The following is a 16436-nucleotide window of genomic DNA, read 5'->3' as shown; positions in this document are numbered from 1 at the left end:
CCGCTCCTCACCTCTGACAAGCCCCGTTGCGTTTGCCTTCCCAGCCTGGGTTCATGCCTGGCTGACGGGCGGCTGATCTGTTAAATGATAATGATTAGGATTTAATAGGCTGCAATGCTTCGCGTGTCTACCAGATGGCATAAATTCATGAATTGTAATGCAGTATATATATATATACTGTGCATTATTGCAGCCAGCGGGAATAAAATGCTTCAATCCCTGCTTGGAAAATACCTCAATGCACTCGGGCAGAAAACAGTCACAAACCTCAATACACCCGGGTATACCCGAATTCGTGGGACTAGCCGAGCTCGAATAAAGTGTGTCGCCAGTGTAGCACTCACCCATGTCCGGCAGCCACGATGAAGGCCATCCTCATCTTCATCCTGCTAATGCCCCATCCTCTTCTGCAAAACAGACACAAGAATAAAAACATCCAATGTAATGTCCCCTAACCCCTTAATAACCATAGCGGTTATTAACCGCTACAGTCATTAAGGGGTTAACCCACCATCACCCACATACCCTACCCCACTACCCCCCCACACCCTGAGGCCTAACCACCCTCACCCACTACCCACAAGGGAGTCCTATCACATACCTTTGGGGCCAATACCCCCTCCCCCCACCCCACCACATACAGTACAATAATGTGCCAAATAACTATTATTTATCCACATAGGGATAATACATTATTTGGCCATTATTAAACACATTAACTAGCATAGTAAAATAAAGAAAATTCTACTAACCTCTTCAATAAGAAGGCCTGGTCGCCAGCATCATCCTTGTGGTCCGTTGTAAAAATAATACATAGCCAATACATTGCAATGCCATTCACATATCAATGAACCCCTTAATCACCTTATCGGGTTCTAACCGCAAAGGTAATTAAGGGGTTAAGCCATCCTGGCAATGCCAATACCACTGATCCATAACATCCTCAATGAAATCAAAAGCAATGTCCTAAACAAATCTAATGTAATTATCCAATCTAAAGCATCTAATGCCAATCCAAAGCCTCAAATGCCACTTAAAACATTGCATTTACATTGTATACATGCTGCATAAAATGTAAGCTACATGTAGACGCTGCAAATCAATGTTAACAATACAATATTCCAAATAAAATAGCATTACATTAAAAGAACTATACAATGTAATCTAATAAAGTCACCATCAATCAATTAACATACATGAATTACATCCGAAAACAATTAAAATAGCATCCATACCAATTACACAATTAACTATAGCAACCGTTACAGAGAAGAATTTACCATCATACTAAATAGGACACCAACAATTACAATATACTAAAGCAAGCCTCACCCTGACCTAAAGTACAGCATCGAAGCCCAAAAATTACATCTATCTAATTATAAAATACATTTAACACACATCTATGCATAGCAGCATAGCCAATATCATTTACAACAGTGCAAAGAAAGCTTTTAGAACACTATCATTTCTTACCCTGTATGTATATATCTCTCTAGACATACATACATACATACAGTGGCAAGAAATGATGTGCAATAAAAAAAATATACACATGAAAAAAGCAACAAACACACAGTTACATTAAATACATTTCTTTATTTAACTTACCATTACTTGACCCACTCACCGACTCCCGTTGATCAGCTTACTCACGAACCAATCCACGAACAGGAACCCATAAAATAATAAACCAGAAAATAATAAACATTAAAATAATAAAACACAACAATCCAGGGGTCTTCTACTTGTAATCCATCTTCATCTGTATTCTTCTACCTTCTTCCGGGGTCTTCTTCCCGTCTGCTGCCACACCCTGGTCTTCTTTCTTCTCCGGAGGTCCTTCCTCCTCGGCGTCTTGCTTCAAAATGAGACGACATAGGCTTTTAAAGGCCTATGATGTCACATTTTCGTCATGGTTCCCACGGCCCTGATTGGGCCGTGAAAACCATGTGTTTTGGCCGATGCAAAAAAGAAATAATGATGTCACTTAAAGGCAATGAAAGCACAGCCAATCAGAATGGCTTTGCTTCAATTGCCTTTAAGGTGACGTCATTAAAAGAAACATAATTGCTAAACTGGCTAATGCATTTTTCCGCTGCTTACTGCATGAGGCCCTAAGTGTCTACTTTACCAAGACAAATTTCCTTAGCCAACTCCAATCTGGCTTTTGCCCCAAACCATTACACGGTAACTACCCTCTTAAAATTTTGCAATAAGATCCAGTGTGGAATGGAACTGGGACAACTTACTGGTGCAATATTCCTAGATTTTGCAAAGTCTTTTGATACTGTTGATTATGTTATCTTGTTAAACAAGCTTCAGTTCTTTGGTATAGGGGAACATGCTTAAAACTGGTTTCACTCATACCTATCATATACATCCCAATATGTGTCAATCTCGGGCTCTAACTCTAACCCTTGGATGTCACCTGTGGGGTCCCACAAAGCTCTGTTCTGCTTTCAGTCTTCATTAATGATCTACAGTATTTGCAGCTTGTAAGGCTTCAATGCACATGTATGCAGATGACTCAATCTTTTATACACAAAGCCCTAACTTTTCTGACCTTAGACACGTACTTCAATCTGATTTTACAAGACTTGAACACTGATTTTCCCAAAATAAAATGTTTTTAAACACTGACAAAACTGTAACAATAGAATTTGGGACTAAGGCTAAATTTCTAAAGCGACGAATAACATAGCTACAGATCAGAACCAACTCTATCACTAGTTTTAAATATTTGGGCGTATGGCTTTATTACATTTGGGTTGCATATTGATACTCTGACATCGAAAACCTATGCCAAACTATGTGTTCTTTATAGAAACTATTTATGCCCGCTGGACAGAAAGTGCATCGCACAAGAGATGCTAATGCCAATTATAGACTATGGAGACATAGTATATGGTACAGCACGCCAAACTCACCTTAGCAAACTAGATACCCTCTACAACTCAATATGCCGATTTCTCCTATATTGTAACTACAAGACACATCACTGTGATATGCTCAAAGAACTAGATTGGCTATCCCTCGAGTCCAGACGTAATGTACATTTTTCCTGTCTTGTCATCAAATACTTTCTGGGTAAGCAACCTGCCTATCTGAACAAGCTCCTAAACCCCTACCACATGCAGCACTTATCACCATAGCTGACTCTTAGGCCTGGGACATAGTGGTTTTAAGCTCGCTGAGGCGGGCTGAGCTGCGCTGAGCAGATGCACAAAGCCCCTGCATCTGTCATCAGCGCGGCTATAGTCTCTCCCTCCGCATGCGTGCTGATGCGTGCGAAGGCTGAGAAACTTTCCCGAGACAGGCAGTTTTGAAATTTGCCGCTCAGGGAAGTGGAGGAGCGGTCACGTGACCGCTCCCATCCAATGGGAGCAGGGGACTAGCCCCGCATCCCGCCCCGCCTCCTGGCAAGCCACCGCTCCGCCCCTGCCCTGCCTCCGCCCTGCCCCCGCCCCGCCCCCAGAGCGCGCTCACTGCCTCACCTGCAAGGACAGGGAAAAGCCCCATTTTGGAGCAGGCGAGGCAGAGCAGGAGTGCGGCTCAGTGCTGTTTGCTCCTCTATGTCCCAGGCCTTAAACACTGTTCACAGTCCTAAGGTTCAACAACGAATCCAGTCCCTCCTCCTTCTCTTATCATGTACCTCACGACCTGCCTCCAGTTTAAGTAATTTCAAGACTTCAGCTGTCTAACATTTTAATCTTGTCTGAAACTGCTTCATACGCCCATAATCACATTTTATCTCTAACTGTCCATTAAATGTCTGTAAATAGAATGTATAACCTGAATTTTGCTGTATAATCTGTATTTGCTGAATCCACAGATTGGATTCTTAAAATCCATCTGCGGATTGTGGAATCCACGGATGGATTGTAGGGTTTAAAAAAAAAATCTACAAAAGGCAAATTATTATTTTTGAGATTGATCTGCTGAAATCCGCATACCAAAAAGAACCGTCCGATGCACGGCGGATCCAAATCCACCCAAAAAAATTGCCCATCTCTAGAAGCTAGAATAATGTATTCATTGCATTGTACGCATATTACTGCTTGTATCCAATGCTCATCAGTGTTGATCTGACAACTATTACAAAATGTAATGCTGTAGACAACCGATAAAGCTGTTATAACTCTCTTTTCTCCCTAAAAATGTAACATGTTGCTTATCTGAGTAATCAGAAAGATCATTGTGTGTGTATATATGTGTGTGTGTATATAAATATATATATATGCCCAGAAATAATAGCATAACATTGTTCTCATGAGTAGTTATTGCATTTGTTAAGCCATTTTCTGTGGGAATGGACCTGCATCACATTACAGGACAATGTGCTGTGGGTTTCTTTTTGCAGAGAACAGTTTCAAACACTGAAGTTTAATCAAAACAATAAAGAAATTGTATTGATATGTTTTACTTTGCTGGCAGACCAGAGCAAAGGTTTTGTGAACATTTAAAAGATGAAAAAGGTGAAGATTCCCAGAAGCGTTTTATCTTGAAGCGAGATAACTCTAGTATTGATAAAGAAGACAATCAGGTTGGTTCTCACTTTGAGAGTTGCTGACATTTGGTCTGTTTTAGAGATGTGCGAATGTCTTCTAATTTGCTTTGCGAGATTGATTGCTTTTTTTTCATAAATTTAGTGTTTTTGCCAAATTTTTCGTGAAAGTTCACATTGCTTTCAATTTTACCAATTTCAGCATTTTTGCCAATTTCGACAGAATTTCACAAGAATGTTGCCAATTTTCTACAGAATTGAGCTAAAATTAATGTATATAAAGGGCCACATGACCTTGCACATTGACTTTTATGCATGCCTAATTTCTTTTGCAAAGCTTGCTAATTTTCGCTACATATTTAGCGCAAAAAAAATAGGCGCATTTTGACCTGGTTTGTGAACATAAGCAAAAATCTCGCACATCTCTAGTCTGTTTTGAAGGTGTTCTGACTAATTGTTCTCTCATTCCTCCTCCTCCCCTGCACCTTTAGTACAGAGTGAAAATCATCTGAATACATTGTTATTGTTTCAGCAGTGGCAGTGTGTAGGATGCATGGGTGGTTTGCTTGGCAGTAATTTGCTGCATGAGGAAGGGGGTGAAATGTTCAGAGGCTTAAATAGTTGCTTTAAAGCTTTATCATTTGCATTCCTGATTATGTGTTTGATTTTTGTATGTGTGTGTGCAGAAGTCATTTTGACATTCCCTCTGGTCCAGAAATAATTTTGTTTGCTAATGTACACATATGGTTAAAGGTACAGATCCACAAAGGGGCACTTAAGTTCAAAGCCAGTTTGATTTAGAATCTGCTTTCGAATTTTCTTGTATTAATATTTCCTTCATCTTTACTAAACATTGTGTGTGCTTATTTTGCATGTGCATTGCATTTTGCCTTTTGTGTGCGGCTTATGGTATAACACAGCAATGTGTTGAAGTTAACTGTTTGACATGTAAGAAACAGTCAGGAGGCCTATTCAAACCATCAGTAGGCTAAAGTTCGAACAATCATAAAATGTTGTTGACCAAATTGGTGGGTGTCAATATTGCAGGAGTATCCTGGCCTCATACATTGAATTAAAATACACTAATTTATAAGAAACTACTGGGGACCATAATTCTTAAAAGTGCGTACAATATTTTAGCCCATGGTAGGAATTATGCTTGTCTGAATAGAGATCTACTTTGAAGGAAATTTAGCTGCTTCAAGTAGCAAACGACTAACAATGGTCAGTCCTTACATCACTCTTAAAGAGGCAATCTAAGCGTTTTGTTTTTTTCTTCATTTTTTTCAATACATAATTGAAACAGGGGGTTTCTGGAGCTGAACCCCATTAATTTCAGCTCCAGGGACTCCCTGTTTCTGGAGATAGTTATATCTGGAGTTAGGGGGTGCCTGTAGCCACTCCAGGGTTGACTATATATCTGCTTTTCAAAGCTGCCGGCCCTGTGGGCCAATAGGTAGCTGTGACGTCATCAGGTTCAGCTTCCTATTGGCCATGTGAGGAGGAAGCTGAAAACTACAAAGATACTGGAACCCTCTTCGGAGGTAAGTATCTCCAGAAACATGGGTCACTGAGATTAAATTAAAGGGGTTCAGCTTCCGGAGAACCCCTGCTTCCAGTCTGTAGTAAAGAAATTAAGTAGAAGAAGAAGAAACGGCTTGGATTACCTCTCTTAGTATCTGTGAAATATATATATATATATATATATATATATATATATATATATATATATAGATAGATATATAGATATATATATATATATATATATATATATATATATATATATATATATATAATTTTTTATTTTTTTATTTCTTTAATCAATTTGCATATTGATGTATCTCAAAATCCATGGATTATATCCCAAAACAATACTACGGTAACCAATTTGAAAAATTAACACTATATAAAATCAATTCAAAAGTCATTAGCCCATTTAATATCTAAAACATTATTTTGCTGTTTGTATTTCTTTCACTACTGGTAAAAGATTATAATTAGTTTATTTTCAATTGTTATGATAACATTTTAATTCTGTGGGTACTTGGTCTGGAAGCATCACAAAGTATTGTTTTTTTCCCCTTGAAATTGTATCTTAAGAAAGAGGTTCCAAATAAAGTAAAGTAAAAAACGACACATCAGCTTAAGCAACATAACTTCCTGTGCTTCTATCATCAATGACAATGTAAAATGCCAAGTCTTCACTTAATTGAATTGACTTTCTCTGCTTGCGATATGCTAGTTAAATATGGCATCCATCCAATGAGGAGATCTGTCATTGAAAAGGTTGAGTACTTTGAAAGTGTCACTTACTGTAGGTACTGTTTTATTTTCTGTGCTCTGAGGCTAGCAAAATGTAATGGAAATTACCCCACATATTTAACAGTTAAGGGATATCTTGCTGTATTTTATCGAGTAGCAGGGGCTGACTTGCAAATTTTAGCCGGGGGGGGGAGGGGGGGGGGGAATTCCAACACACTGGCCCAAGAACCAGACAGCCCATACTCAGGCTGTGTACACCAGATGTGTACACCAAATACACACATGTGCACAACAAATACACATACTATATAAACATATGTGCACACCAAATAAACACCCGTTTCACAGAGGCGCACACCAGATACACGCACCATACACAGATGCGCACGCCAGATACACGCACCATACTCAGATGCTGATAACAAATACACACACCATACACAGGTGTGCACGCCAGATACACGCACCATACTCAGATGCGCACACCAGATACAGGCACCATACATAGGTGCGCACACTAGATACACGCACCATACTCAGATGCTGATAACAAATGCACACATTGTACGCAGGTACGCATGCCAGGTACACGCACCATACACAAATGCGGACACCAGATACACACCCATACACAGGTGCGCACACCAGATACATGCACCATACACAGGTGTGCACGCCAGATACACACACCATACTCACATGCGCACACGCCAGGTACATGCACTATACTCAGATGAGCACACCAGATACACACACCATACACAGGTGCGCACGCCAGATACACACCATACACAGGTGCGCACGCCAGATACACGCACCATACTCAGATGCGCACACCAGATACACGCACCACACTCAGATGCGCACGCCAGATACACGCACCACACCCAGGTGCTGATAACAAATACATGCACCACACACAGGTGCGCACACCAGATACACACACTACTGTATATATATATATTTTTGCCTAATATCAAATGAAAACCATTTTTGTGTCAGTAATATATATTTTTTTTCACTTGTGGCATAAATATGTTTTACTGTTAATTTATATTAGTATTTTAAGTAGGTTTTGCTTGTAAAGCAATATAAGGTTTTTTTTTTTGCTGAGTTTGCGATGTAAAGGCCACATTGCTTTACAGAGATTTGAGAAGCAGCAAAGCTTGGAAAACAATGTCTGGGGTAATCTTATTCAACTACAGTCAGTGGAAATAAGAGAAAAAAGGTGTTTGGGTCAACAAAAGAGAATATTTATAATAAAGCATTTCCCTGCAGGAAATACACATATCATTGCTAAGTAATGGTAAAGTCTTTACCTAGCTTTGTTATTTCAAAGCCACCATGTTCAGCAGTGATATGAGCATTTAAGGGTTTATGTATCAAAGAAAATGTGGGGCAATTCTCGGGCAAAAAACTGTACCCTATGTAATAAAGAAACATATCATATTGATTTCAATTGGTCTTTTTCTTTGATTTATTTAGGATTTGTTTGTTCAAATGGAATTTAAGCTTTGGATGCAGTTGTGGGCCCCTGCAGTACTGTATACTGTATGTTGAATTGTGCAACGCAGACAGCCTTCAGTGGTGCTCTTAAAAAATAAATACATTATTTCATATCATATGTTTTGGCCCAATATGTAGCATAGAAATCAAAATATATGAATACAGTAGGCTTTATATAATAATTTCTTAATAACATTTTGAGGCATTGATTCCATAAGACTAGTTAAAGTCTAAATAAACTACAGTATACATTCTTGACCTGAAAGATCAAATGCATAGGTTAGGTGAAAAGTTTAAACATTTTTTTAAATATAAACATAAATTGATCAACAAAGATTTGCAGTAAAAAAAAATACTATTTGAACACACCATGAAACAGTAGTTAGTAGACAGAGTACTTCAAGGATAAAGAGAAAACTACAGTATTATATATCGTTGTTCATTTGTTTAAGTGAACATGTATTATCCTCAGATGATAAACGCTTTACTGTAGCTTTTACAACTAAACTTGTATAACCCTCCTGATATTTTTTTTTTCTGCTCAGCAAAATAGAATTCATCCATTTAGAGATGACAGACGAAGTAAATCAATTGAAGAGAGAGAAGAAGAGTATCAGAGAGTAAGAGAGAGAATATTTTCACAAGATGTGAGTAGTTGTTTAAATTGCCTCTTCAGTGCTGCTATCTATATCTGTAGTCAGACAGCATCCTCCAACTCTCCCTCACTTACACTGACAGAAACACTACGGCAATAAAGCACTGTGTTGCTCCATAACCTAAGGTTATACATGGTGTTGTATGCTTATCATTATACCATTGCCACTGATAAATAGTATTTTCTAAAGCAATAGCTCAGATAGAATTAAAGTGCAGACTTTCCTTTTAGAGAATTAACATTTCTTCCCAGTATAGCTTATATGAAATTCTATTTTTGGGTTGGCGATGGGGATAATTACTGTACTTTAGAATTGACAGAAACGTAATAATTTCATTACAATAATAATACTTTCAGGCACTGTTCTCATTTTCTAATAGACAAGGCACTATACTCGCATAGTAAAATATATATATATATATATATATATATATATGTATAATATATATATATTAAAGTGTTCTCAGAGTTATCATATTTCTAATGCCCAGCATTAAATTGCCGTCTCTTTGTAACACAAAAAAATGGCAAAAACAAAATCATTTCAGTTTGTCCGTAATAGTTTAGCCAATGGAAATATTGTCTGAACTTCCAGACCAGGTCCCCTTGTAAATTGTTTTGGCAATTACAGGCCAGGGTTAAACAATGTTTCAGCATAAAGACTCTTATCATGTCTAATAGTGCTTTTTTCATGTTCAAAATGGACTGCATTGGTTAGTGTACCATATAATAAATAATAAAAGGGTTTCATAAGTACTGTACTATTGAGAGACTGAGTTTGTTAATCACTCCTCTTTCATTGCTATTGTATTGTTACTTAAGTAATAATCCTATCAGAACAGGGCACTACTGGCCAATAATGCCCTGGCTGGGAGAGTTGAAGGCCCGTGGCGAAGCCGAGACTTTAACCCAGCCAGGGCATTATTGGCCAGTAATCCCCTGTTCTGGTGGGATTATTACTATTAGAGGCTAAATTTAGACTTTTTGTTTCAATAAATAAGACACATTTGTTTAGTTATATGGATTTTTTAATTAAAATAAAATGGTAAATACATTAAAGCACCTCTATATACACTTACAATGCAGCTATCTATATCCACATCCTGCCGCCCCCTCTGTGTACACACACACACACACACACCAGCTCCACATACAAACACACACACACACACACACATACAACACACTGCAGCTCTATATTCACACACACAACACAGCAGTTCCACACACACACAAACTGCTGTTACACACACACACAAACTGCTGTTACACACAAACGTTGTAGCTACACCCAAACTCTGCTGCTACACACACATACAACACAACAGCACCACACACACACACACACAAGCTGCTGCTACACACAAACTCTGCAGCTACACCCACAAACACTGCTGCTGCTACTGCTGACACACACATACTGTACACACTCACTAAACAGAAACTCCAGCTACAAACAAACTCTGCAGACAGACACTTTGTAGCTACAAATACACTCTTTCCCTCTCGCTGTGTCCCTGGAGCTCTGTTCATGGAGGGAGGGGGAGGAGTCACTGCCTGGCTGCTGCCTCCTGACCAATACCCTGCCCTGTCTGAGAGCTGTTCCTGCCTTCCGACCAATCCCCTGTCCTGTCTCAGAGCTGTTCTGACAAAAGAAAAGCTGATTGGCTAGAATTAAAAACTTGGCAAGCTGACAAACATTCCAGGCATTACTGACTGAATAATGCTCGAAATTTTAACCAATCGGGGTTGCAGGGATTTCAATAATTCCCAGAATTTTACGGCTTTAGCCTATAATAATTATTATAAAGAATAATAAAATCAAAATTGTTCGTAGATTACCCCCCTCTTAGAAATATATTTTTCTGGGCGAAGTAGAATGTACAGTAACTTAATCAATAAAAAGTTAGCAATATATTTTTGACATTTAATTTGCCCAAAAAAACATTTGACATTGGATTCGATATTGTAGAGGCTTAAAGCAGAACAAAAATAAAACATTCTACAATTCAGGAGCATCATTGTGTTTTGTGTTTGTGTTGTTGACTCAATTTCTGTGTTCACATATGTATATTTGTGTGCGTGAATAAAATGCAATTTATAAATAAACAAGAGACTGTATGAACCAGTTTCTTAAAGAATCAGATCTGTAAGGTGTATGCACTTTTAGATCCAAAGCAAGGTACAAAAATATTTTTATTGTGCATTATTTTCCCTACACCATTCTATTTAATAATAATAATAATAATAATATGTTCTTGTATAGCGTTGCTAGTTTTTACATAGCGCTTTACAGAGACATTTTGCAGGCACAGGCTCCTGCCCTGTGGAGCTTAAAATCTATTTTTTGCTGCCTGAGGGACAGAGAGATAAAGTGACTTGTTCAAGGAGCTGACACCAGGAATTGAACAAGGGTCCTGCTCCAAAGTGCTCCAAACTCAGTGCCAATCCGTGTCTTTACTCACTGAGCTACTCTTTCTCTTCCTACTTTATGTTGCATTTTTGAGGCACTTGCATGAAAAATCTGCTGTTGGATCATTCATACAAGTATCTTAAGAAAGGTACAGGTTTGCTGGATTGCGCCCTGTGACATTTACAGTAAATGATAACTCAATATGTTTATACAGGGTTTCCACACATAATAGCCAGTTTAGCAAAAAATATACATTTTAAAGAAGCAGTTAAACAGGTTTCTCTGTGACTTGAATTATACCTACATTCTTCTGTGATGTTTATTAACAAGCTCTGTGGCATAGGTATGCTGCTTTATGCCTGGCTTCACTGTATGTGTTGCACAATAGAAACAGGGCTATCTGGTAGCATCCTGGCCTCTTGATCCTGATTTATCTAAAAATTATTTTAAGGTCCATTTTCTTTATTTTCCAAAGTCCAGTAAAGTGCAACCCTGAAATAAAAATCCAGAGTATTATGTAATTTCAACCCATGTCTCTCAATACAAATATGCAATAAACATTTACATATACTGTACCCTATAGGCTTCAAATCATTACTTTTAATAAATACAAGTAGATTTTAACATGATACAAAATAGGTAAAGAACACAAAGCATAAAAAGGTCTGTTTAAAGGTTGTCTCAAAAAAAAGTGTGCATATAAAAAGCATACAGGCAACTGCTGCTTTTATTTTTGGCTTACTGTCATTACCGTAATCTTTTCAGACATTCCAGAACCATGAATCAGCATGTGATGACACCTGAATCTGTTTTCCATTGAATTTAATAATTCACATGTCATTAGACGCTGAGTCACTGCTTAGTCTAATGACATCATTATTTAATGTAGAGTCACATTTGAAGGGGGGTACTTGTTGCTTTGCTATAAGGCTACTTGTTTTCTAAACTTGTCTACAATTACAGTGCATATGATTGGAGGACATCTAATATTTATATTGCCCAATCCTTTCTAGAAGAACCTAACAGATAAATACTACTGTCTAGATAGCAAAGGGAAAGCAGTCTATTTTGAAAGGGTACATTTTATTCTCCTACAGCAGTACTCTTCAACCAGTTCTTCAAAGATCAAAAAAACATTTAAGAGTAGAAGGGCCACAAGCTTATTATAATGTAATTTTAGATACATTTAAGACATACATTATTATAGTTTTTATAATTTTATATTATTATATTTAAAAAAATGTTAAGCTCTTATAACGTCTGTATATATTGAAATTACTTTAATTTACACATATTTCAGTATGAAAAACTGCACTTACTGTAGCTGCTTAAGCAACTTGTATGAAATTAGCAGGAGCAGAGAGTCTAAGGGATGCCAGTTGAGGAGCCCTGTCCTGTACAGGCAGTCCTCGGTTATCCAATGGAATCCGTTCTGAAAGCAGCGTTGGATAGTGAAACCGTTGTAAAATGAGTCCCATGTTAATCAGTGGGATAACGCATTCAGGCGTCGGAAAACGGCCCTTAGGGTTGCATTGTAAAGCGTTGGATATGCCATTCGTTGCAAAGTGAAACGTTGGATAGCGAGGACTACCTGTATAGAGAACAAAATTCAGAGGGGTGTAGGAAGAAGTGGATTATAGCAGAACATATAACTGTGTGTAGAAATTTGCTCTCATTCTGTTTCCTTTTGTACTTAGTCATACATTTTGTTTTATCGTCTTAAATCTACCTTCTTCGTTGATGTTGATGTACATGGCCCTTCCAAACTATTAAGGTATTATGTTATCTGCATAAATTACTGTTGTGTTAATGAAACATCATTTATAAAAACACTTTGGTAGTATTTTATTACACCATTTGAAAATCAGTCTTGAGCTCTAACCATAGAGTATGAATGCATGGCATAAGAGCTGGCAACATTGTGTCATGAACTTCGCAAGTTCAGAGGAATTGTAGATAAAATAGGGCAAATCACGGTGCCTTTTATCGTGTGCGCTGCTGTACTCCACGCAGCCTTAATGCTGCCAATCGCACCAAGCACACGTGTTTATCGCGGTTCCTTTGTTTGAATGTCATGGATTGTGTGCAATTAAATGCAATGAAAGGAATGAATTGTAATGTGTTCAGTACTGTGCTACTGTGTCAATTTCAGGTGTTTAAAAGCCACAACACTAAAATGCCATTTTCTGCACTCGTGTCTAAAGGCGTTACGGTTGGAAGAAATTGCGCGCCATCACATGGGTATTCAGAGGTATACACCGCGTGAAGTGTTTCAATAACGGCTGCTGCATCTGTATGCTCAATACAAAGGTACCCAATTCCAAAACATCCATACATTTTTTGATTAGGTTTATAAATTAGTTTATAAACACCCTAAGCAAGCCTTGGTTTACATAGATATAGGGAGGTTAAATTAGTAATGAGATTAAATATAATCAATAATTATTATAACAACATTGCACTGAACTTAGTAAAATACAGAATCCCAAAGGTGTTGCAAATATGCTTAGTAATAACTTTGCATCACCATATGTAATGCCTACAGAAATCAGATTGGCAAATACATTTAAGTGCAGATTTAGAAAGAGCATATCTTTCCGGAGTGGGGAGGAGCTATAACATAATATTACATTAAAATGAAGAATTTCTACTCCAAAATTAGGCCCGCGGTGCCATTTTAACCACCCAAGCAAATAAACCAATTATATGTATATATATGGAATATTTTGTTTTCTTTATAGAACTACTAAAAGGCTCCCTAAGCTCCAAACATGTGGAGTAATGACTGAAAAGGAAAACACTAATAGCTAGCAAGCTGTGATAATATCTACTCTCCTTTTTAATAGATTTTTTTGGTTATACCACTATCATATTAAAGTTCATTTTTTTTTACAAACAGAAATGGAAACTTGGGAGTGATCTATTAGGAAATCTTCAATTTTAGAACAATTATTTTATTTTATCTGTTTAAATTGGATGCAAATGTAACATAATGTTCAGTTTTCTGAATGTAAAAGAATAACATAAGACCAAACCTGAAAATAACAGAATTGCTAAATTCACAACATTACAATCAACATTACACTATAATAAAAATCAAGTATTACATACAGTACCTTCAAAGTAATTTGATGTTCTATTCATCTGAGATATACTACTTTAGAAAAATTGAAATAGATTAGTTATTGCCCTCTAAAAAGGAAAACCTGCTTGAAAGCCAAATTTGTGACCAATGACAGGCAAATTTCTTCTTAGGCTGAGTCCCTGCTGTCGCTGATCGCGCTTGGCGCAGTTACCTCTTTGAATCTTCATCCTTTCGCTCACGCTCATGCGCGGGCACACACGATCTCCCAAGCTTTGTGCTTTGGGAGACAAGGGAAAGAGTATTTTGAGCGCAGAGCAGGGTGAGATGGGGGAAGGGGGGGGGGCGCTGAGCGGGGAGAGGTGGAAGGGGGGTGCTGAGCAGAGAGAGGTGGAAGGGGGAGAGGGGAAGGGGGAGAGGGGAAGGGAGATAGAGATAGGGGGAAGAGAGAGAGAGGGGGAGGGAGAGAGAGAGGGGGAGAGAGAGGGGTGGGAGAGAGAGATAGAGGGAGGAGAGAGAGGGGGTCCGGGAGAGAGTGCAGAGGTGGCAGGAGCGCGAGAGAGGGAAGGGGGGGATAGAGGAAGGAAGGGGGGAGAAAGGAGGGAAGGGGGAGAGAGGAAGGAAAGAAGGGGGAGAGAGGAGTGAAGGAGGGTAGAGAGGAGTGAAGGAGGGTAGAGAGGAGTGAAGGAGGGTAGAGGAGTGAAGGAGGGTAGAGAGTAGGGAAGGGGGGAGAGAGAGGAGGGGAGGGGGATAGAGAGGAGGGAAGGGGGGGAGAGAGAGGAGGGAAGGGGGAGGGAGGAGGGAAGGTGGGGGAGAGGAGGGAAGGGGGAAATGGAGAGTGAGGAGGGAAGGGGGGAGAGAGGAGGGAAGGTGGGAGAGAGGAGGGAAGGGAGGAGAGGAGGGAAGGGGAAATGGAGAGAGAGGAGGGAAGGGGGGAGAGAGAGGAGGGAAGGGGGAGAGAGAGGAGGGAAGGGGGGGAGAGAGAGAGGAGAGAAGGGGGAGCCAAGGGGGGAGATAGAAGGGTAGGGGGAAAGAGAGTAGGGTAGGGGGGAAAGAGAGAGGAGGAAAGGGGGAGAGAGGAGGGGAGAGAGAGGAGGGAAAGGGGATGAGATAAATGGAGGGACACAGACACACAGAGACACACACACAGACACAGCCCCAATCCAGCCAATGACACGACCCCTCACTTAATAGCCACCCCCCTCCCCCTCTCCACTCCTGCTCTAAAATTATTGCAGGACAGTCGATCGCTCATGCTTGAAATAATACACGCTTTGGTATTGTTATTAGCCATAATGCTTGGACTGGTGAACCAACTCCTTTTTTGAGAACAATTCCATTCCATGGTGATTTCACTGTTCATTGGAAGAAAATATGTGAGCAGCCTTCAAAGAATAGGAGGGAGATCAATGGTAATTTTTATTTTGCAGTAAGCATGTGACGTTCCTTTCAAATATTTTCTCAAAGCTGTGCGTGCAAAATGTTGCCACTGTTATACTACTGTAAGTATCTTTTGTCATGCAAGAAGGTTTTGTTTTCATATCCATCATCTCCTCTTTCAACCCCACCAAAATATTGGCACCAACAAAAATCTATAGCCTGTGTGTGTGTGTGTGTGTGTGTGTGTGTGTATATATATATATATATATACATATATATATATATATATAAATGTAAATACAACTATATGCTTATCTGCATGTCTTAGGCAGGTCTGCAACCCCGCCTTTCCCCATTATCACCCAGCACATAGCACTTCCACTGCAGCAAGGGATTCTGGGAAATGACATGCAAATGAGCACACAGTGCCACTTTTTGCTTCAAAAACCATTTTTAACATGGTTCCCTATAGGCTTAAGCTTGCTGCATGGTCAAAGCTTTGAGCACAGCCAGGGTTAAGGTGCATACCCAGAAAACCACCCACAGACAGCTGTTTCGACCTTAATGGGTCTCATCAGTGTGGGGTTGATTGACTAGGTATGCAAAGAAGCTAAAGGATGGGCCAACCATA

The 16436-nt window shown here is 39.1% G+C and overlaps 1 protein-coding gene across 11 annotated transcripts in view; it reads left to right on the top strand.

Annotated features, from left to right (window-relative positions):
* ARPP21 (cAMP regulated phosphoprotein 21) overlaps positions 1-16436 on the top strand; it is a 296095-nt gene that overhangs the window by 121464 nt on the left and 158195 nt on the right. For 9 of the 11 annotated variants that reach the window (XM_075586268.1, XM_075586270.1, XM_075586274.1 and 6 more), the window contains 2 exons: positions 4438-4546; positions 8821-8922. In XM_075586268.1, the coding sequence (XP_075442383.1) occupies positions 4438-4546; positions 8821-8922 (211 nt within the window). The remainder of the gene's footprint in view (positions 1-4437; positions 4547-8820; positions 8923-16436) is intronic. The other 2 variants (XM_075586272.1, XM_075586271.1) reach the window with 1 other exon arrangement.

This window comes from Ascaphus truei, chromosome 2 (assembly GCF_040206685.1).
Source record: "Ascaphus truei isolate aAscTru1 chromosome 2, aAscTru1.hap1, whole genome shotgun sequence".
NCBI lineage: Eukaryota > Metazoa > Chordata > Amphibia > Anura > Ascaphidae > Ascaphus > Ascaphus truei.
The sequence above is the reverse complement of the archived record's forward strand: the minus strand, read 5'-3'. Positions and strand labels throughout refer to the sequence as shown.